The sequence below is a fragment of the Dreissena polymorpha genome, chromosome 7, assembly GCF_020536995.1.
Source record: "Dreissena polymorpha isolate Duluth1 chromosome 7, UMN_Dpol_1.0, whole genome shotgun sequence".
NCBI classification, from domain to species: Eukaryota; Metazoa; Mollusca; class Bivalvia; order Myida; family Dreissenidae; genus Dreissena; species Dreissena polymorpha.
The window spans coordinates 103,444,228-103,468,665 of record NC_068361.1 but is presented as its reverse complement, the minus strand read 5'-3'; the positions used below and the strand labels follow the sequence as shown (position 1 = coordinate 103,468,665).

Sequence of the window (24,438 nt, the reverse complement as noted above, 5' to 3'; positions counted from 1 at the left end):
CCAAATGCCCATAAGAGGACCAGGGAATGCTTTTGATTAAAGCTATTTTTGACTTTTTTTGCGGCCCGCGAAGACAGGTCTATGATAAATTCAAGTTAATGACCTTGTTATGATTCAAATATCAGATGATGTGGATTTTTTTTCATGGCTCTTTGTCAATTTTTCTATCATGAAACATGATTTTATATATTTATTTGAATATATTGGGCTCCTGGGCCCATATACTATCCAGGGTACGTTACTTTCACCTGTGCTTCCTCTTGTCAATCTGAAATGCTGATTTTGACTTTGAATGGAACATAATCGGCAATTATGGTGGGAATATAAGATGATCCATGTTCAATGTAATATTGTACAATAGAAGAAGTATTTAGTATTTTGTAACCTACGAGGGATACACTGTCAGAGATGACGATCGTTCAGATTGTCGGAGATGACAAGCTGCTCCTTTCGATTGTGTGCGTGCTAATCTGATGCGCATGCGTGTTAATGAAATCGGAAATAAACATGGCGGCTGCCAGAAATTAATATTAAAAAACAAAGATCGAAAATGTGACTTTTGCATGACAGTCGTGTTAATTCATCAATATTTATTAGACGTTAACTATGATTCAAAATACAAATGAACGAGAACTCGTAAATTTATCTGTAATGAATGTGGAGGACCGCGTAAACGAGTCAAATTTGTCCCCCGGTGTTGACAAATCGGAAAACACTGAAGGTAAAAACAAATAAAAATAGTAGTTGTCAACAGTCTTAACTCAATAAATCTGTAACAAGAACATTATTATTGTATAGTGTAATGATTAGGCATTCCAATGAATTGTGTCTTGTGATCTTAGGATTTTTTAAACTAGGATTTTCAGAACTGGAAAATTAACCAGTGTCTCATTGTAATTTACTAGTTGCAATAATTCAACTCCCAGCTTTATAATCCAATTGGTTGCTGAGATTTGCAATTTGTCCTCTTTTGTCCAAAAAATTTGATCACCACTGAAAATGCTAACAAACACTGTCACTGATACTGCAGAAACTTTACCTGTTTAAAGCACAAACTCTTGCAAATTGTACCATTAAAACAAGAAATAATTGCTTTTTGTTCACTTTGTTATTCTTTCATACGCTCTATCAACCATATTGGGAAACTGTCATAATGTTGCCCACTTAAAGTGTCGCCATCTGTTGGGTCGCAGTACACCAATCTTATGCACATAGTTATATTTGATGTAACCTCAGGGTTTTTTTTAACCAAGAAAGTGACGCCGATAATCGGCGTCTTCCCCTACCAGAACTTTTCCCCTCAAAATACAATTTCCCCACCAAAAATATCATTTTTTACCAAAATATAATATTTCTCTCAAAGAAATGTTTATTTTTCCTTGGGGCATTCGACAATTATCCAATTTGCACCATGTACAACGATCTCGCTCTCTCTCTCCAGACGAACACACAAAATCTGGGAATCCCAGTTATTCTAAATATAGCTCTTAAATTAAGTCATGTAAACTGGGCAACTAATCGTAATAATCATGTGACTATTTAACTGGATTCCGGTCTTGCGCGAGAAGGGTGTTTCGTCAATTAATTACCGGAAACCAGTCGAATTTTCATCCGAGCTATGTGCTAGCCAAGATATAAACGTGAAAAAAAAATGTCTCACAATTGGCTTTCTTACACAAACAAAATAAAACATTCGGGTTCGGAAGATACTGAACGCATCGAGGCATTTTTTAAGAAAGAATCATCGAAAACTGTTATAACCCAGCAGGATTCTAAGGTAATCAACATCGAACATTGTGAAAGTGAAAGTAGACAATCAGCAGCTGCCGCTCCTTTCCCTTCCAATACTGTAGCAGATCAAGATCGTCAACCCATTCATCATGAAATTGAAATCACAAAATTGACATCGTCCCTCGGCCCCAGTACAGAAATATAGTTGAAAACATTTCCCATTATTAGATCTACACCTGCAACTTTATTAAGGACTTTGACTTTAATACGTGTTACATGTGTTTAAGAACAAAAAGGACAGAGACAAGCCTCTTTTGATGAGTTATAGACATTGAAATGAACAGTTTTTATTTTTTCCCCTAATATGTCTCTTTCGCACTCTTTTTTCCCCTTTCACCCAGCGTCCAGCGTCTTCCCCTTTCTTAAAAAAACCCCCCTGAACCTATGTTGATAACAATGTTGAACAGATGTCGAATCTTTACACAGTACCAAATTTCAAAATGTAATGTCAGCAAGAATAGTAGTGTTTTTCCAAGGCCATTTTAGCGTGGCGAAAAGCCACGCCGCCCTCCTGGATCGCCACTCTGCCCTTTTCAAAGACAAATTTCGCCACGCGCCCTTCTTTACAAAGGCAAATTTCGCCACGCGCCCTTATTGATAACATCTCTATTGCCTTATGACCTAACTTGGTCCGCAAAAATCAGCGTCCTTGATTGTCTGTGACGCTCCGACTGTGCTTGATTTACTCGAGAGACGTCAACGTCTAATCGACTATATTAATTGAGCAGATTTAATCTATTACAGTGCTCGATTTATATGTAGGTCTTACTGACTGCTCCAAAGCTGTGAATTAGTCATGCGTGAATAACCCCGTGTCAGTATCAATTGATAATGCCGGAGGCTATGTTATACCAAGCGCACTTTTCGGTCTGCAATGTGATGAACATTTGATGAAAAACTCAATGTTATTCTCATGGCAATTGTGCATTGCATGCATTATTCAGTTATATCAAAACATATATTTTTACGCATAATTACATTAAAAATCACAAACAAATGTATTCTTTATCGTTTTTGTCTTAAAGATAATAAGATCTAATTATTGAAATAATTACTGAGATGTATACTAATTTAACAAAATGCGAATCGCGTTTACGATTTAACGTTGCTATGCGCACCTGTCGCTTACATCATTTGACATTTTATCAACATGGCGGACTATACAGAGTTAAATTGTGACTCGGCAAAAATGGCAAATAACATCGTAAACGATCGAATTAACGACGGAGATTATACATTAAGATGGAATTAATGAAATGTCTGTGATAATCAACGATGCATAAAAATGTTTTAGATAGCAACAACATTATTTATTTATTTGTAATCTACCCGTTGGATGTATGTCACGGAAACGAGTGTTTGCATATTGTTAGCCATCAATTTACTCGCAATGTTATTTTAAACATCTGTCAAGATTATTGTTAGAAAATGGGATAAGGCGAACATGGGATCATTTATATGTAAGTGGATCTGTGTATACTCAGATTCATATGCGTATATTGCTTTATTATGTTTGTCGTGCTGAACAGTTTATTGAAACAGCATGGAACTTAAATGTACATAGCAAGGTAAATATATTAATATAAATCATAGTAAGTTAAATACATCTATTACCATTAAATGTGATTGTTTATATGTTATTTTTTCCACAACTGCTGCTGATGCGATTACATGTTTCCCCGTAATTCAGGTATTCAGGGAACGTTTGTTGCCCTTTTTTGCCTAAACTGCGCGCTAAAATGCCCTTTTGGAAAGTAATGCGCCATGCCCCTTTGCCCTCCTGGGAAAAACACTAAATAGTGTGTTGAAACATCGTTGTTATTTAGGTTGCATGCAAAGGATAACGTCCTTATTCTGCCATTCAAGTAAATGTAATGTGTTTCTGAAGGTTTAAGCTTTACTTAAATGGTAACATACAACGTCTGTTTAATGATGCGCACAAAAACTGTGCCCAGAGCTGCAATTGTGTTTATAAAGGGGTGCATATGTACCTTCAGAGCCACCATTGCAAAATTTATCAAAGGCCCTGGGAGTACGTTTATATGGACTATTTTATTTACTATTTTTTTCAGTTTATTGATGGCACTGTTGTGTTGTGTATCTTCCCCCATATTTTGTTTAAGATTATATTTTTTGTCTGACACATTGACAAACTCTAGAAACATGTCCATAAGAAATTTAATGAATCTTAAGGGGATGAAAATGCCCTTATAAAGATTTGAAAGATATGATAAACATGATAAGTAATTAACCTGTTCTTTGTTTAGATCTGCTTTCGCATCCATATTCACCTAAAAAAAAGATTTCGCTTTTGGACAGGACTTTTTTCCCATCTTTGAAACAGCCTTGGCCCTATAGTTAGGTGAAAAAACAATGTGTCACAAATTGTGAAAAATTAGTTGTAAACTCGCAAGGTTCTTTTAATTGTGCAAACTTTTTTCATGGACTTATCAAATTTGTGAACAACGGCCATTCTCTAAGAAGGTAAAAAAAGCCCTGTTTTGGAGGGAAATAAATTTAGAGGGGTTGACAGAGGGGTTGACAGAGCTGTTTACCCAACCTAGTTGCTGCTGTGCAATTTGTATAGCAGGTGACTAGCCAATACGGTTAATGTATTAAAACCAAGGGACAATGACTAAGATGAAAGACTAGCTTACTAGTCCTATTTCAAATTGAGAAAAATGACTGGTGAAAAAACAATAAAATAAATATTATGAGTGAATACATTTTTTCATATCTGTAGGTTAAGGGCAAACAAAGATTTTGATTGGAATTATCAGTTTTGTCAACTTTTCCTATTGTCTTTCAAGAATATCAGTGCCTGAGGTTTTTAGATTTAAAGAGTTTTTGTAGATAAGACAAGTTTTTGAAATGATAATGAATCATTCAAAGCTAGGAATGTACATTCAAAGCTAGGAATGTAGCCTAATTATCTGCAGTTCTAGAGCAATTAAAGAGTATTTGATCATTATCCTAAAAAAAAAACATTCTTGCCATTATGTCTCAGATTCAGAAGTGTTATTTGCTTCCATAAATACACTGTTTATGTAGTGTTATATTTTTCTTGGAACCTGAAGTAATTATTTACAAATCATGCAACCATTTACAATTGACTTCTGTACAAATTATTTTTAGAATAAGCAGATAACAGTGCCACTGAAAAATCTTACATGAAGTAAACATTAAGTCTTTTAAGTATGAAACAAAGTCTGTTGATCATGCTTTTTCTGTGCTGTAAATTAAAACAAACTTTAAAATGTAGGAAAAATAAAAAGTGCAGCAACATTATAGGAAGACACATTCCTGCTACTGTCTGAACTGTCAATATCATACAATGGGACAAAACATATTAACCCTTTGCATGCTGGGAAATTTGTCGTCTGCTAAAATGTCGTCTGCTGAATTCTTAAAATTAGCATTTTCTTCGATTTTTTTCAAAGAATACTATCAGAATAGCAAACAGTTTGGATCCAGATGAGACGCCACGTTCTGTGGCGTCTCATCTGGATCCAAACTGTTTGCAAAGGCCTTCACAACTCGGTTCCCGCACTGTAAGGGTTAAGAATGTGCATTAACACTTAACCACTTAGATACAGATATTTGAACGCATTTGTAGTCCCTCAGAAAGTTAAATTCAATGACAGACCTTTCTTACTATATTCAAATTTAACAAGATATGTGTTTGTCAGAAACACTATGTCCCCTTTTGCGCTGCTTTGAAGCTATATATTTGACCTTTGACCTTGAAGGATGACCTTGACCTTTCACCACTCAAAATGTGCAGCTCCATGAGATACACATGCATGCCAAATATCAAGTTGCTATCTTGAATATTGCAAAAGTTATTGCAAATGTTAAAGTTGGGGCAAACAAACAAACAAACACACAAACCAACAGACAGGGCAAAAACAATATGTCCCCCACTATAGTGGTGGGGGACACAAAAAGCTTCATTTCCAACCCTTAGATACATACTGATGAGCAGCAAACAGCATAAAACCTGAACAGACTTCAGTTACTTGCATGCTGTTCTTGTTTTATGCTGTTTGCACATAGCCATGGTCACTTTGCTTCTGAGAGGGAAAGGGTTAAATGTTTGCTAATTAGCTTATATAGCTTAGTGTGAGTAAAAATGCATGGTTTGTTGGTAAATGCTACCATTGATAAGTGCTTTTTTTCTTTCTTTAGCAAGGGCCTTTTAAGGGCCCCTTCCCCAAAAAAGTCAAATTCCTTTAAAATGATGCAATTTTCCCCAAATGTCATGCTTACTTTGGAAAATGTGTTGCCCTTTTACAGTTTTGTCCATATGTTTTTCCCAAAAATGGAAGTCCAGGCCCTTTCCCCGAATCGAGAAAAAAGCCTTGTTGATGTTTTGACCGTTCGTATTAAGTACATGTGTTTCATGAAATGAAGCATTGTTTCTTATCAAAAGCGTCTGTGTAGGCGCATAGTATTGAGATCTAAAAAATTGACGAAAAAGAAAAAGCATGGCAAAATTCATGTAAAAAAACTGCATTTCCTTTACTGTTGTTCTGGTACTAGTGTACTCTACTGCATAGAGTCGTATAGCATACAGGTAAACAGATACAAAAGTGAATAGAATCATGGTGAATCATAAAAGTCTGTACTGTTTTTATTTGGTTTACATACTAGGTGACAGTGTAAAGAAATTGTTAATGTAAATATGTATTAACGTCAACAGTAAGTTTTTATGTGTCTTGTTGTTAAAGGATTCATTGTTGTCCTATTTACAATTCTCAATAGGCTTGTAAAATGTAAGTTGCAAGTATGTTTTGCTGGTATACTTGTTGATTGAAAATCCACTCACAACTATTTGTGAGTACAAATTTCTGGTAATTTTGACCCAGTTTAACCCTTTTCCCACTCAGAAGCAAAGTGAAAATGACTATGTGCAAACAGCATAAAACCAGAACAGCCTGCAAGTAATGCTCAGTCTGTTCAGGTTTTATGCTGTTTGCTGCTCATCAGTATCTAAGGGTTGGAAATTAAGCCTTTAAAACTTGATTTAAATTTAACTTTCTAAAGGACTACAAATGCGTCGAAATACGTATCTATAAAGTGGTAACACGGCTTTTTTTTCCTTCTTTGAGACTGGCCGTGGACAACATTTTGACACGGACAATTCACAAATCTAACACAGCCGGGATTTTTTTACAGTTTGAAACGCTAAAAACTGACATTTTGTGCTCTAAATTGTCAAAAACGGCCATTTCACAATTTATAAATACGTTTCGTTTCACTGTTTTTCATTCCGAATTCGCATATTTTGTTTACTTATCGTTTAACTGGCGCCGCTTGTTTTTATCTATTACAAACGTGAATAGATAAAAATTATGAGTGAATAGATTACAATTTTGAAACCGGTGCAACTGATGTATTAGCAGCTGATCAACCATTAAACAAACAAAATGGCGTAGCAAACTCGCGCTGCTATGTTGAAAAGATTTAAAATACATCAAATAATCCCGATTTATTGCAATTCGGGATTACAATAAAGAAACATAAGATTTCTACAGATGGGTTAGTGTTTTTACAATGCACTTTTAAAACGGACATGGATTAAATGATAGGAAAGTCATTTGAAATTTTGATGAAAGTACATGACATGCAAGATTTATGTATTGTAGCTGAGAGCGAGACTTGTTATTCTATACCTTATCCATTTACAATTGTAAATATTGGTTAAACTAAAGTAAAAGTGTGATCCATTTATATGAAAATTGATTTTAATGATTTTCATGATGTGCAGTATAAATGTTCAAAAAGTGTATATATTTATGCTTTGTAAAATCCGAAAAAATAAAATAAATGGTTAACATTTCTTACATAAGTTTATTAAGCGAGACAAGATATTGACAGGGTTAGTCTTTTCTATGGTTTTAGATAGAGTTCACCAGTCAAAATATTGTTGATCTAACTGCAAGTGGTTATTTGTTGAAATAAAGTGTAAAGACAATGAAAATATGATTTTAATTATTATTTAAAGACATTTCAATATGATGCAAGTATTAAACATGCCTTTACTATACTATTTCTTAACCAACTAAATTTCACAATTTGTATAAGTTTGCGACTCGTTTTTCAAAATTTTCAGAAGTTCGCTACTAATTTGTTCACAACTTTTAAAAGTTCGCTACTCATTTTTCACAAAGTGAGTGGGCCAGGGCCGATTCACAAAATCAAGAAAAAAAGCCCTGGGTAAAGGGTTAAATACATGTAAAAAAATGAGTAAGAACAAGACAGTGCATTACTTTATTAATGGGTAGCCACTAGCTGTAAACAGTCTAGGTAGCCACCTACAAACAAGACTTGTACTTCAATGTTATTATATTATTCATTATACTTCCTGTTCATATTTCATTTACTTAGTTTGCACAGATATGTCACATTCCAAAGCTTCTGTTTTCAACTCCTTTACAACTGCAACGCGCATCTCACTCAAACTTTCACAGTTGAATGACCTTACGTGTAGATTATGATAGTCTTAAAGAAAGGGAATTTGGCTGGCAAGAGTTTAAGCAGTATTATGGCCCTTGCCTACATGTATATGTTTGTATATTTGTGCTTAAAGATAATATAGTCCCAAATGGTAGTGTTTGCAACTCTCTAAACTTCTTGATACATCTTGTTCAGACATTTATAATTGAATAGCCTTAATGTGTTCATTAATAATTAATAAAATAATTGGGCGTGCAACCAGTTTTGGAGTAATTGTGGCCCAGTGTCTTTTTGTCCACTGTAGACTATAGTGGATATATGTGTGTGTCCAAAAATGGGTTTCTCATGTGCCTTTTGCATTGGTGAATTATTATCATAGCTATGATTATAAAACTTATAAAATTATTATCAATATTAATGATGCTGTTAATATTTTGCCTTGCAGATCATTTCAAAATATTGCCCTCTACTTCAGGAAAAAAAATGTTCCCAAATGAAATGTCAATGAAATATCTGTATACTGTTGTGTCAAGCCTTGTTGCAGAAAATAATATTTCATGCATTTCTCACATGTGCTCACAACTTTGATAATGTATGAAGTGTTGTAGATAATGGCTGAAACATCTGTACTGAAAAAGTTAGAATCATTATTTTACCTGCGGTTTATGTTTTATACCAGTTTTCTTGCAGGTATGATGCCACTGTCAATTGCAATGTAATCACTTTTCCTTGCAATAAGTTAGGGGTTTATAGCCACACTTAAACAAAGCCTGGGTGACCTTTGATGGGGCAGGATGACCTCTTTGGAAATTAGATGATGAAAATTGTTCAGATTGTAAATTGTGTACATTGTGCTGTTTACACTTAAGTTAACAATTGTAAACAAATCTATGTGCCACCTTAGTTTGCTTTTGAACCCTTTAAATACTGATAAGTTTTTTGGTGTTTACATTTAATATGGTAGCAGTGAAAGAAATTATGCTCATGTGACAGTTTTATTATCATGTTTTCAATAGTTTTTCAAAAAATAAGCACTAAAATATATTTGAAACAAGAAACATGGCAAGACCATATTCTGCTGATGTTCAGTTTTAGAACTGTATGACTAATTAACTTTGCATGTTGAGCTTGAAAGCAATGAGTCAGAGCAATACTAAATGGATGATTTTGTCACCCTAACATGGCAGCCAGATAGTATATATTTACAGGTATACATCTGCGCGTTTATCAAATAGGTATTGAAGATTAAACATAACTGGAATAAACACAAAAGCATGTGTGATTAAAGGACTTGGCATTCTTCTAGTCATAGGAAACCCTATACTACCTGATGTGCCAGTTCACAAAAATGGCATTTTTCTTCTGAATTAAAAGTTGTTACACAACTTGATAATGATATATGTGACTGGCATAAAGGACATTCGCCTCACCGGGACACCGTTTGCAATTTGTTAGCATGCATGCAGTCAAAGGTGAAACATGACAGACATTGAAGCGAAGTCAAACACTAAGTCCAAAAGTGGCATTCATGGCTAGATCATACGTTATTTTTAATATTAAACTTGCTAGATGACTGGCACAACGAACATTCAACTTAGTGGGACCCTGTTTGCAACAAGCTCATTTTTAACCAGGTTTTCCGAAGGAAAAAACTGGTTATTAGATTGGCGAATGCGGGCGGGCTGGCTGGCGGGCTGGCGGAATAAGCTTGTCCGGGCCATAACTATGTCGTTCATTGTCAGATTTTAAAATCATTTGGCACATTTGTTCACCATCATTGGACGGTGTGTCGCGCGAAATAATTACGTCGATATCTCCAAGGTCAACGTCACACTATGAGTTCAAAGGTCAAAAATGGCCATAAATGAGCTTGTCCGAGCCATAACTATGTCGTTCATCGTCAGATTTTAAAATCATTTGGCACATTTGTTCACCATCATTGGACGGTGTGTCGCGCGAAATAATTACGTCGATATCTCCAAGGTCAAGGTCACACTTTGAGTTCAAAGGTCAAAAATGGCCATAAATGAGCTTGTCCTGGCCATAACTATGTCATTCATTGTGAGATTTTAAAATCATTTGGCACATTTGTTCACCATCATGGGACGGTGTGTCCCACGAAAGAATCACGTCAATATCTCCAATGTCAAGGTCGCCACGACTAAAAATAGATTTAAAAAAAAAAAAAAATTACAAAGGGGGTTAATTTTTTTTGTCATTTCAAAAGTTCAGTTTGAGTTTTCTCCCTTTATCAGATTTTTTTTTCACAATGAAAACCTGGTTTTGTGACAATTTTGTCCCTTGTTATTTATGATCGATTGAAGGCCTATATGGCTTTATTGTGCTGAATTAAACATTCAAGGGGCCTTTTCACGTTTTGGTAAATTGACAACATTAAAAAAAATTGTTTCAGATTCGCAGATTTTCATTGTAGTTATGATATTTATGTGGAAACAGTAATACTGAACATTTACCTCGCTCTAAAATATCCATTATAGGCATCTTTTGACAATTTAAAAACCTCAACATTATAAAGCTTTGCAACGTGAAACGATTGTCGTTATATTTTGTGACACTGCAAGGATTGCTTATATAACGTATAAAATACACCGCTCATTGTATGAGCACGGATGGCCCAGTGGTCTAAGCGTTAGACTTATACTCCAAGGGTCAGTGGTTCGAGCCCAGTTGAGAGTTATTTTTATGCCCCCGGTAGGGTGGCATATAGCAGTTGAACTGTCAGTCCGTTTGTCTGTCTGTCTGTCTGTCTGTGTGAAAACTTTAACATTGGCCACAACTTTTGCAATATTGAAGATAGCAACTTGATACTTGGCATGCATGTGTATCTCATGAAGCTGCACATTTTGATAGGTGGAAGGTCAAGGTCATCCTTCAAAAAAATACAATCCAAGGGAAGTTATAAGCTTTTAAAGGGAGATAATTTCTAAACCTGCCAAAGGATATATTTAAATTTTATTTCAAAGCGGCGCAATAGGAGGCATTGTGTTTCTGACAAACACATCTCTTGTTTCTGCTTTTTTAACTGGGCTGTTTTCGGAGAAAACCCGAGGTATTGTCATAGCCAGCTCGTCGTGTCCATCCCTGTGTCGTCGGCCGGCCGCATCGTGCTAAAACCTTGACATTTTTTCAAGGTTTTGAACATTGGCTCTAAAATCAAAGTGCTTCAACCTACAACTTTGAAACTTCATATGTAGCTGCATCTTGATGAGTTCTACATTCCACACCCATTTTTGGGTCACTAGGTCAATGTCACTTTGACCTCTAAAAAAATAAAAAAAAAAAAAAAAAAATCTGACAAGCTTTCATTTATTCAAAACTGCACCCGCAGCCATGCATGGCACCCGTTATGCGGTGTTCTTGTTTAATTTTATTCTTGTTTTTTTAGCGCGGCTGTTTTCGGAGAAAACCCGAGCTATTGTCACAGCCAGCTTGACTGCCGTCCGCCGTAGGCGTCGTGCTAAAACCTTAACATTGGCGCTAAAATCAAATTGCTTCCACCTTCAACTTTGAAACTTCATATGTAGATGCACCTTGATGAGTTCTACACGCCACACCCATTTTTGGGTCACTAGGTCAAAGGTCAAGGTCACTGTGACCTCTAATATCAAACTTTAACATAGGCTCTAAAATCAAAGTGCTTCCACCTACAACTTTAAAACTTCATATGTAGTTGCACCTTGATGAGTTCTACATGCCACACCCATTTTTGGGTCACTAGGTCAAAGGTCAAGGTCACTGTGACCTCTATTATAAAACTTTAACAAAAACCTTAACATTGCCTCTAAAATCAAAGTGCTTCCACCTACAACTTTGAAACTTCATATGTAGATGCACATTTATGAGTTCGACACGCCACACCCATTTTGGGTCACTAGGTCAAAGGTCAAGGTCACTGTGACCTCTAAAAAAAATAAAAATAAAAAATTCTGACAAGCTTTCGCAGCCGAGCGTGGCACCCGTTATGCGGTGCTCTTGTTTTACTTGAGCTTTTTTTGATCCAATATTTACATTTATCAATATAAAGCATTTAATGACAAACTTCAATACCTGCCAAAATCTGTGAAACGGTCTCTTTAATATTCAACCTGGCAGTTATAGGTGACGAACATACATGACATTCATGTTAGTGAGACAACATTTGCAATAAGTTAGCATGCAGTCAAAGATGAAACCTATCAGAATTGTAGCTGATGATAATGGAAAAGTCATGGTATTTATTTATAGTGCATACTGGTAATTATATAAATTACATCCATTTTACAAACACATATTAGATAATACTTGTTAATAACCTTTTTGCACCATTAGGCATTTATGTTTTAAAGTATTAAACAGCAAATATAGCAGCCGCTGCAGTTTTGTCATCAACATAAACAATGTTTTATTAGATCCATTTAGTAATTAATTTAACTTGACAGAATATATTTATCATTCTGTTGTGCCATTTGTAAGAGAATAGTTAAACTTTAGGAAAATGTAGTTGCCCATTTCTGTGAGGACTGTGACTGTGTTACATAAAATTGCATGTAGCTAAATAAGTACATTCAAAGTAATAAATAGAATTCATTATTTATTAAATATTATGTTAAATAGTATATATAATAGCATACCCGGGTACTATAATTATGTTATATTATTTATAATATGAAATTTATCAAATATGAAATAAATCATTTTCAGCTGGACAGTTAAATGCATGAAAATAAAATTAAAGTTATCTTGCAAAATATGGATTTGTTTAACCTGAAATGTGGATCTTAAAAATAAATGCCTATGTTCAAATCGGTATAAAATTGTTTAAATACAGTTCTGTGGATACAGTGTCAATACCTTTTACTCATACCTTGTTTGAAATGTGCGTATAGATTAAGAATCTGATTAAACTGGTTAGTGGATGGAAGACCTCAAACACTATCTTGATAGTGAAAATGGTCAATGGATGCACATAGATCAGTTTGAACATGCCTGTAAGCATAGTGAGATAGAAAGCGTTTGTACCTTTTTATGCTCCCCCCAAATTTATTTTGGGGGGAGCATAAAGTCGCCACTTCGTCTGTCTGTCTGTCCGTCCGTGTGTCCGTCCGTGCACAGTTTTTGTCCGGGCTATTTCTCAGCAACTTATGACCAGAATTCAATGAAACTTTATGGGAAGCTTCACTACCAAGAGGAGATGTGCATATTATCAGCGGGTTCTGGTCGGATGATTTTTCACAGAGTTATGGCCCTTTCAAATTTTCCATTTTTTAACTGTACATATAGTGCAATTCTTGTGCGGGCTATTTCTCAGCAACTAATGACCGGAATTCAATTAAACTTTATGGGAAGCTTCACTACCAAGAGGAGATGTGCAGGTTTTGGTCGGATGATTTTTAGCTCATCTATTTTTTGAAAAAAAATTATGAGCTATTGTCATCACCTTGGCGTCGGCGTCGGCGTTGGCGTTGGCGTTGGCGTTGGCGTCGGCGTCCGGTTAAGTTTTGCGTTTAGGTCCACTTTTCTCAGAAAGTATCAATGCTATTGCATTCAAACTTGGTACACTTACTTACTATCATGAGGGGACTGGACAGGCAAAGTTAGATAACTCTGGCGTGCATTTTGACAGAATTATGTGCCCTTTTTATACTTAAAAAATTGAAAATTTTGGTTAAGTTTTGCGTTTAGTTCCACTTTTCTCAGTAAGTATCAATGCTATTGCATTCAAACTTGGTACACTTACTTACTATCATGAGGGGACTGGGCAGGCAAAGTTAGATAACTCTGGCATGCATTTTGACAGAATTATGTGCCCTTTTTATACTTGGAAAATTGACAATTTTGGTTAAGTTTTGTGTTTAGGTCCATTTTATTCCTTAAGCATCAAAGCTATTGCTTTCATACTTGCAACACTTACTAACTATCATAAGGGGACTGTGCAGGCAAAGTAATGTAACTCTGACTGGCATTTTGACAGAATTATGTGCCCTTTTTATACTTAGAAAATTGAAAATTTGATTAAGTTTTGTGTTTAGGTCCACTTTATTCATACAGTATCAAAGCTATTGCTTTCATACTTGCAAGATTTATGAACTATCATAAGGGGACGGTGCAGGCAAAGTTATGTAACTCTGACTGGCATTTGGACGGAATTATGGGCCATTTATACTTAGAAAATTGAAAATTTGGTTAAGATTTATGTTTTGGTCCACTTTACCCCTAAAGTATCATAGATATTGCTTTCATACTTGGAACACTCACAAACTATCATAAGGGTACAGTAAAAGGACAAGTTGCATAACTCTGGTTGTCATTGTTACGGAATTATGGCCCTTTTTTGACTTAGTAACTTTTAATATATGGTTAAATTTTGTGTTTCGATCCACTCGAAGTATCAAGGCTATTGCTTTCAAACTTCAAATACTTACATGCTATCATGAGGTTGTTGTACCTGGCAACTTGAATTTTACTTTGACCTTTGAATGACCTTGACTCTCAAGGTCAAATTATTAAATTTTGCTAAAATTGCCATAACTTCTTTATTTATGATTAGATTTGATTGATACTTTGATGAAACTACTCTTACCTGACATACCACAATAGACTTCACCCAAACCATCCCCCGTGCCCTCCCCCCCTCCCCCGTGCCCTCCCCCCTCCCCCCCCCCCCCCTAATTTTTTTTTTTTTTTTTTTTAAGATCATCTCACAAATGACCACCACACCCTCACACTATACCCCCACCCCACCCCACCCCCCCCCCCCAATTTTTTTTTTGATTTTTTTTTTTTTTTTTTTTTTTTAAGATCATCTCACAAATTATCACCACACCCTCACACTATACACCCCCCCCCATTTTTTTTTAAAACGGTTATGTTTGAAATACCGTCCAACCATCGCACCCAAACCCCCCCCCCCCCCCCCCCCCCCCCCCCCCCGATTTTTTTTTTTTTTTTTTTCGCTTTTTTGGAAGATAATGTAATAAATATCCACAACCCCACACTATACACCCCTCTTCACTCCACTCCTCCCTCCTTTGTGATTGAAAATGAGAGTCCCTTCACATTTAAAAAGAAAATAGATGAGCGGTCTGCACCCGCAAGGCGGTGCTCTTGTTTACAGAGTTATGGCCCTTTGAAATTTTCTATAAAAAAATTCTTGTTCCCCCAACTACTGTGCCCTCAAGACGTTTCCTTTTATCTGAATATATAGTGCAATATTGTTACAAAAAAACCTTTTGGGAGCATCACCTGTCTCCGACGGTTTCTTGTTTATTTTAGCTGACATGTAGCAAATAAGCAGGAATGTTAGTTGGGGCTTCATGAGTCCCCCCCCCCCCCCCGCTTCCTTTTTGCCCCTCCCACCCGGACACATTGTTTGCGAGGCTATGCATTGAAAACCTCTGGTCCAGCAGCACTACTGTTGCAAGCAATTTATTGGCTCCTGTTAATCAAAGTTTTATCAAATAATAATGAATCAATTAAAAATAAATAGATCCTTTGTATTGCAAGAAAGGAGCTTAGACTTTCGCAGACGGTGATGCATTCTTTTACTTGTGTGTATATTATTATTTATATAAATGTAGTGCACCTTAATTGCACAAGCTAATTAGGGACGACACTTTCCACTTTAATGGTATTTTTCTTTAAAAAGAAGTCTCTTAGTAAAATTCCAGTGACAAGTCTAGGCGGAAAGTGTCCTCCCTGATTAGCCAGTGCAGACTGCACCGGCTAATCTGGGTTGACACTTTACCCACATGCATTAACCTTTTTTCACTGTAAATGCTGCATTTGTTTTCAGCCTCAACCGGGGGAGGGGATGGCCAGTCTCCCGACCTCAAGTACGGCTTCGAGGACCTGTGTCCGGTGTGTGGGGACAAGGTCTCCGGCTACCACTATGGGCTTCTTACATGTGAGAGCTGTAAAGGTATGTGGGTTGAGGCTTTTTATAAAACGCTATAAGTTGTTGACAAGTGTATACTGGAAACACCATGGACATCTGTTCAGACGTCTGTTCATAGACTCATAGTTCAACATTCAAACTTACATGCATTGTTTCTTATGATGTGCAAATTTGCAAGAATTTTTTTGTTTTCCTTTTCTCGACTCAAATATCTCTGACAGGATAATAAACTTGCTCTGAAAATGTTCCCTCTAAAGTCCTGTTTTTTTCCCCCGAAAACAGGTCAAAAGTGCTTTATTAAGGTAAAAATAAGAGTTGCAATAATCCTGCCTTATGGTATATACTACCATTGCTCCGTCGATGCCAGGCCTGAACAGAAGGGCACAGCACAGGTCTGTTGCAAGGCCCTACCCTCAGACCCATGGCTCTTTTCTGTGATCACAGAATTGTACGTTAAATTTTATTTGAAGTTTCAATAAATTAAATACATTTATACTTGGAAACTAGTTTTATTTGCAAGGCTGTTTTCGGAGAAAACCCGTTCCATTGTCATAGCCAGCTCGTCATGTAGTGTCGTGTTGTCGGCATCGCGCTAACACCTTTACATTTTGTCAAAGTTTTGAACATTGGCTCTAAAATCAAAGTGCTTCAACCTACAACTTTGAAATTTCATATGTAGATGCACCTTGATGAGTTCTACAAGGTCAAGGTCACTGTGACCTTTAAAAAAAGAATAAAATCTGTCAAGCTTTCGCAGCCGATTTTAAAGTTTTGATATTAAATATAATATACAGTGTTTTGTCACCACTTTGGGAATGGGGCCTGGTCCCTTTGGATTGGGAAAATTGGCGGCATTTTGACTAAAATAAGAAAATTAGTGTTGTTGTTGTTTTGCTAAGAAATGCTTCAAAATTGAAAGTACAAATGGGGCCGATTACTGAACCCGATTTTGAATGAAAAAAAAAAGCACTGATATATCACGCCATTGGTGCAAAAAGGTACCATGTGACATTGAAATAAATAGGCACAATGGTATTGGTACCTTTTTGCACTAATGGGGCAAATTATATACATTATTATATAAAACATGCTATGTTTAGAATATGCCAAACGGATAATATGACTGTGAGTGCATAAGTATATTTCAAATCCCAGTGGGAGCACTGTTCTGGGTAGTGTTCTGAGAAAACTAGGCATAATGCATGCGCGTAAAGTGTCGTCCCAGATTAGCCTGTGCAGTCCGCATAGGCTAATCAGGGATGACACTTTCTGCTTCTATGTTATTTTTTGTTTCAAGGAAGTCCCTCCTTACTGAAAATCAAGTTTAGGCGGAAAGTGTCGTCCCTGATTAGCCTGTGCGGACTGCACACACTAATCTGGGACGACACTTTGCGCACATGCATTAAGCCCAGTTTTCTCAGAACACGTCTCTGTACTTGTCTACCGTGTATGTTTGCAGGTTTCTTCAAAAGGACTGTACAGAACAAAAAGCAGTACTCTTGCGTGGACAACCGAGAATGCCAAATTGACAAAAGTCAACGCAAGAGATGTCCATTCTGCAGATTTCAGAAATGCCTCAATGTTGGCATGAAGCTTGAAGGTATGTCAGCGCTACTTTTTAGCTCACCTATGCACAACCACCTGAGCACAAGGTGCTCATGGTGAGCTTTTGGGATCACCTTCTGTCCCTCGTCCGTCGTCTGTCATCAACATTTTGCCTTGTTAACACTCTAGAGGCTAATTTATTGTCTGATCTTCATGAACATTGGTCAGAAGATTTGTCCCAATGATATCTTGGTTGAGTTCAAAAATGGGTCACTTGAGGTCAGAAACTAGGTTACTAGGTCAAATTTAAGAGGCTTGTTAACACTCTAGTAGTTTTATTGTAAGAAGCAGATGTGGCAACTCATGCCTGTAAGTATCTACAAATCAAAAGTTCGAGTTGTTTGTGGATTTTGAGTTGTTTGTTGACAGAATAGAGGACATTTACATTTGATGCTGAAAGTGACTGTTTAGTGTCTGAAAATAAACGTTTTAAAATTATTTATCTTGTACCAATATATAGATGTTACACTACATTGCATATTTTTTCGCCATAACTATCATATATGAAGTTGAGAAAAATTGTAGGTGTTTTATTTGGCAGTTTTCTTCATATTCACCCATGAATGCAATCTCCAAAATATTAAGAATTAAAACATCATAAGGTAAATTTGGCTACTGAAAGTGTGGAGCCAGTTTTGACTTCAGATCTGAACAGACTAATAAATGCTCATAAATATGTGCAAATCAATAAAGATAATATTAGTCTAATGGATTCATGAACATTGGTCCATTCACATATTTTATTTTCCATTTATACTAACAAACCTGCATCAGTGATTTTTTTTGCCTGAAATTGGGTTCCATTCCGCTGCATGAAAGGTTTATTTTTTCCCTTTTCGATGTTAGCTTTACCAGTATTTTGTTTACCATTTTGGGAATGGGGCCGGGTCCCTTTATTGGAACAAATTGCGTTGTTTTGACTAAAATTGGAAAATCAGTGATGTTGTTTTTTGCTAATAAATACTTTAAACTTGAGAATTATAAGTTTTATGCTTCCAAAGGGTGGCATATAGCATTTGAACTGTCTGTCAGTCCTTCCGTCCGTCCGAAAACTTTAACATTGGCCATAACTTTTGCAATATTGAAGATAACAACTTGATATTTGGCATGCATGTGTATCTCATGGAGCAGCACATTTTGAGTGGTGAAAGGTCAAGGTCATCCTTCAAGGTCAAAGGTCAAATATATGGCTTCAAAGCGTCGCAATAGGGGGCATTGTGTTTCTGACAAACACATCTCTTGTTTCGTTTGGGAATATATAACAGCTCAACATTTGAAGAGGAAAAAAAACACTGCTTACTTTTGAAAATTATGTCTTAATTTTGAAAACAATTACTATGTTAGAGAACTTTTTGTATAAACAAATCCTAGCAATTAATCAAACCAAGGTTTATCATAATCGCAATTAAGCATTTGTAGTAAAGCAATTGAAACATGTTTTGTAACAAAGTAGAACATAAACATGAAATCATGTTTAAAAAAAAGTGAATCATCTTTTTTCAAACCCCATCTGAAGGGCTTGCCATATTTCCCCAAAGGTGAAAATCACAGTACATGTTTAAGGGTAAGGCATGGATCATTCCTTTATACATGCTGTTGTCTTACTGGGTACAAACTAATTTGATTTACAGTGTTGAAAAAAGTAATAATATTCTCTTGCTGTTCATGATCTTAATTGAAAATTGCATTCTGGTCTTTCAAGGAGTGTGCTGAAACAGGTTGTGTCTGATGTACAAGCATAATATAGATATAGAATTACAATATGAAAGTAATACGAACATTTCAAAAGTAAACAGTAGAGACTCACCATTTCTATGTATAGCCCATGCTGAAGTATCATAGTGAATAGTGCGTTAAAAGTTACACATAATACATAATAAATGAATGTACAGGAAATTAAATCTTTTTTTATTTTGTTCCACAGCTGTACGACAGGACCGTATGCGCGGTGGCAGGAACAAATTCGGCCCCATGTACAAGCGTGATCGGGCCATGAAGCAGCAGGCCATTCGGCAACAACAGCAGCTTATGACCAGCTGTCAGATGCGTATGCCAAACGGCATGGACCTGTACTCCTCGAGTAGCCAGGAACTGCCCGACATCAAACCAGACCCTGCCTTTCTCATGTCTGTTGCTAGTAACCTTGGTTACGGGATGAACCCTGCTAGTCACAGCATGCCTCAGACACCGTCCGGAACCCCTCCTGGGTCTGGGATTCCGTCCCCGGTAACGTCGGAAAACTCGCCCCGCGATTTGAGGTTACCTGTGACGCATGGTTCTGGTTCGCAGTTGCATAATAGTAGTCACGCACATTATCAGAATTCTGTAAATATAAACTCTCATAGTAGTATGTATTCGACAAATGGGACTTCTTTCTTCCCGGCGGGCAATGCGGGTCAGTCGGGGGGACCAAGTAGCGGTAATAGTGTGTTTCATTCTTACTATACTGCAATGTCGCATGTGGCAGCGAACTCAGCTGTTCTCCCGCAGTTGATCGTGGACTTGAAGGCAAGTGCTGTGGACGAACGCGACTTGAAGCATAGGCTCTTGGTTTTTGTGGAGTCAGAATTCGGGCACGAAGATATCACAGTGTCCAATTATCCAGAAAAGATGTTACAGCTTCTGTGTCGTCTTACGGACCACCTCCTGTTTATTATGGTGGACTGGGCACGAACTTCAATATTCTTCAGAGATTTAAAGGTTAATAATGCTTTAATTATAAATTGTGTTACCTGTAGTTCATGTTTATTAAATTGAATAATTATCCTCTTTGAAATATAAATATCTATAATTATTTTATTGCATAAGTTTCTATAAATTTTCATATTATTTAACACATATTTTCCAAAAGTACAACTTACTTAGTAAATTATAATATTTACGCATTGATTTAGCTCAAGAAGATTACTGCCTTGTTTTTTTGCAGAAATTTTTCAAATAATGTTAGCATAAATTTTACCTACAGTGCTTTCCACAGGCCATTTTACCCCCTAGCCATATATTTCAAAAATCAGCGTCCAGGGCGCACTTAAAATAAATATATACTGATAAGTGTATTTCGTTCATTAACTGCAACTAGCCATTCTCAAGATCAAAGCGATATCAACTTTGGCGATTATTTTGAGAGCCAATTTACGATCTTCTGTAAATTACATTTATCCCTTTACACAACTAAAGCCCGCATGAAGGCAGAGCATCATTGTATTGGACCATTGATTTTTGCCAATGAGAGGGAATGCTTTGCTTTAGCAACAGCAATTGTAGGCCTTCAATAAATGAAATATAATTAGCAGATGACAAGTGACATAATTGCCATAAGTGTGTGGCTTTGTGACAGTTTGTTGGCTTCGTGACCTATGGTGTACACCTCAGCAATGAAATCTCTGCAAGTTACAAAGAAAACTAATAATGGCAAACTGGCATAACAGATGGGGTAATGGGCGACGTCCATGCCGAGACAGTTATTTTTCGCTGTTATACATGTATACCCTTTATTACTTTTGTTTAATTTTTAAGTGACGCTCACTTTCCAGCCATATCAGTCGAGATAAAGAGCGAATATCAACACAAAATAAACGCGGGAAAGTTCTTGCTGATATGGCTGGAAATTTAGCGGCATTTAAAGAATGATTTCAAGTAATAAAGGGTATAAAAATGTCGAAAAACACCTGCCTTGGCATGAACGTCGCCATCTTGACTATCACGTGATTACCCACTCTGTGTAATCATTGTGGAAATTGTGCATTTCAGGCATAATATGGTCAAAACATTTATTCAATTCCTAAAGCGTTTTAACAAATTATTGTTGAATTGATTACACACAACTTACAAATCTATTATGGTGGTCTGCATAACAAATATTCATGGTCTGTTGTAAACCTTTGCTTTGCAGAATGCTAGAAGATAATGTGATGAATGCTTTTAGGTGGAAGACCAGATGAAGCTGCTCAACAGTAGCTGGAGTGAAATATTGATACTTGACCTGGCCCATCGACTATTGAGACACACCTGGGGTGGTGAGCTTGTACTGGTAGGTATCTTAGCTGGAGTGAAATATTGATACTTGACCTGGCCCATCGACTATTGAGACACACCTGGGGTGGTGAGCTTGTACTGGTAGGTATCTTAGCTGGAGTGAAATATTGATACTTGACCTGGCCCATCGACTATTGAGACACACCTGGGGTGGTGAGCTTGTACTGGTAGGTATCTTAGCTGGAGTGAAATATTGATACTTGACCTGGCCCATCGACTATTGAGACACACCTGGGGTGGTGAGCTTGTACTGGTAGGTATCTTAGCTGGAGTGAAATATTGATACTTGACCTGGCCCATCGACTATTGAGACACACCTGGGGTGGTGAGCTTGTACTGGTAGGTATCTTAGCTGGAGTGAAATATTGATACTCGACCTGGCCCATCTACTATTGAGACACACCTGGGGTGGTGAGCTTGTACTGGTAGGTATCTTAGCTGGAGTGAAATATTGATACTTGACCTGGCCCATCGACTATTGAGACACACCTGGGGTGGTGAGCTTGTACTGGTAGGTATCTTAGCTGGAGTGAAATATTGATACTTGACCTGGCCCATCGCCTATTGAGACACACCTGGGGTGGTGAGCTTGTACTGGTAGGTATCTTAGCTGGTGTGAAATATTGATACTTGACCTGGCCCATCGCCTATTGAGACACACCTGGGGTGGGGAGCTTGTACTGGTAGGTATCTTAGCTGGAGTGAAATATTGATACTTGACCTGGCCCATCGTCTATTGAGACACACCTGGGGTGGTGAGCTTGTACTGGTAGGTATCTTAGCTGGAGTGAAATATTGATACTCGACCTGGCCTATCGACTATTGAGACACACCTGGGGTGGTGAGCTTGTACTGGTAGGTATCTAAGCTGGTGTGAAATATTGATACTTGACCTGGCCCATCGTCTATTGAGACACACCTGGGGTGGTGAGCTTGTACTGGTAGGTATCTTAGCTGGAGTGAAATATTGATACTTGACCTGACCCATCGACTATTGAGACACACCTGGGGTGGTGAGCTTGTACTGGTAGGTATCTTAGCTGGAGTGAAATATTGATACTTGACCTGGCCCATCGCCTATTGAGACACACCTGGGGTGGTGAGCTTGTACTGGTAGGTATCTTAGCTGGAGTGAAATATTGATACTTGACCTGGCCCATCGTCTATTGAGACACACCTGGGGTGGTGAGCTTGTACTGGTAGGTATCTTAGCTGGAGTGAAATATTGATACTTGACCTGGCCCATCGTCTATTGAGACACACCTGGGGTGGTGAGCTTGTACTGGTAGGTATCTTAGCTGGAGTGAAATATTGATACTTGACCTGGCCCATCGACTATTGAGACACACCTGGGGTGGTGAGCTTGTACTGGTAGGTATCTTAGCTGGAGTGAAATATTGATACTTGACCTGGCCCATCGACTATTGAGACACACATGGGGTGGAGAGCTTGTACTGGAAGGTATCTTAGCTGGTGTGAAATATTGATACTTGACCTGGCCCATCGCCTATTGAGACACACCTGGGGTGGTGAGCTTGTACTGGTAGGTATCTTAGCTGGTGTGAAATATTGATACTTGACCTGGCCCATCGACTATTGAGACACACCTGGGGTGGTGAGCTTGTACTGGTAGGTATCTTAGCTGGTGTGAAATATTGATACTTGACCTGGCCCATCGACTATTGAGACACACCTGGGGTGGTTAGCTTGTACTGGTAGGTATCTTAGCTGGAGTGAAATATTGATACTCGACCTGGCCCATCGACTATTGAGACACACGTGGGGTGGTGAGCTTGTGCTGGTAGGTATCTTAGCTGGAGTGAAATATTGATACTTGACCTGGCCCATCGACTATTGAGACACACCTGGGGTGGTGAGCTTGTACTGGTAGGTATCTTAGCTGGAGTGAAATATTGATACTTGACCTGGCCCATCGACTATTGAGACACACCTGGGGTGGTGAGCTTGTGCTGGTAGGTATCTTAGCTGGAGTGAAATATTGATACTTGACCTGGCCCATCGACTATTGAGACACACCTGGGGTGGTGAGCATGTACTGGTAGGTATCTTAGCTGGAGTGAAATATTGATACTTGACCTGGCCCATGGACTATTGAGACACACCTGGGGTGGGGAGCTTGTACTGGTAGGTATCTTAGCTGGAGTGAAATATTGATACTTGACCTGGCCCATCAACTATTGAGACACACCTGGGGTGGTGAGCTTGTACTGGTAGGTATCTTAGCTGGAGTGAAATATTGATACTCGACCTGGCCCATCGACTATTGAGACACACCTGAGGTGGTGAGCTTGTACTGGTAGGTATCTTAGCTGGAGTGAAATATTGATACTCGACCTGGCCCATCGACTATTGAGACACACCTGAGGTGGTGAGCTTGTACTGGTAGGTATCTTAGCTGGAGTGAAATATTGATACTTGACCTGGCCCATCGACTATTGAGACACACCTGGGGTGGTGAGCTTGTACTGGTAGGTATCTAGGAAGTTGGGGATATATCTCTTAAGACTGAGGGCCTATAACTTGAAACTTCAGAGGTAGATCGATCTTATTTAGGCTCAATTGGTCATTGTCAGCTTTGGTTCTACTTAAATGTACCCCGGGTATTCTTAAGTATACTTAAATGTACCTTGGGT

At 37.6% G+C, this 24,438-nt stretch overlaps 1 protein-coding gene across 4 annotated transcripts in view; it reads left to right on the top strand.

Annotated features, from left to right (window-relative positions):
• LOC127838724 (nuclear receptor subfamily 5 group A member 2-like) overlaps positions 1-24,438 on the top strand; it is a 54,350-nt gene that overhangs the window by 12,921 nt on the left and 16,991 nt on the right. For 3 of the 4 annotated variants that reach the window (XR_008029924.1, XR_008029923.1, XM_052366698.1), the window contains exons 1-5: positions 478-721; positions 16,043-16,168; positions 17,604-17,744; positions 19,674-20,449; positions 21,675-21,779. Coding sequence is in view for 2 of the 4 variants with exons in the window: in XM_052366698.1 (XP_052222658.1) it covers positions 607-721; positions 16,043-16,168; positions 17,604-17,744; positions 19,674-20,449; positions 21,675-21,779 (1,263 nt within the window). In the remaining 2 variants the exon portion in view is untranslated. Of the gene's footprint in view, positions 1-477; positions 722-16,042; positions 16,169-17,603; positions 17,745-19,673; positions 20,450-21,674; positions 21,780-24,438 lie in introns of those variants that run through there. The other variant, XM_052366699.1, reaches the window with a different exon arrangement.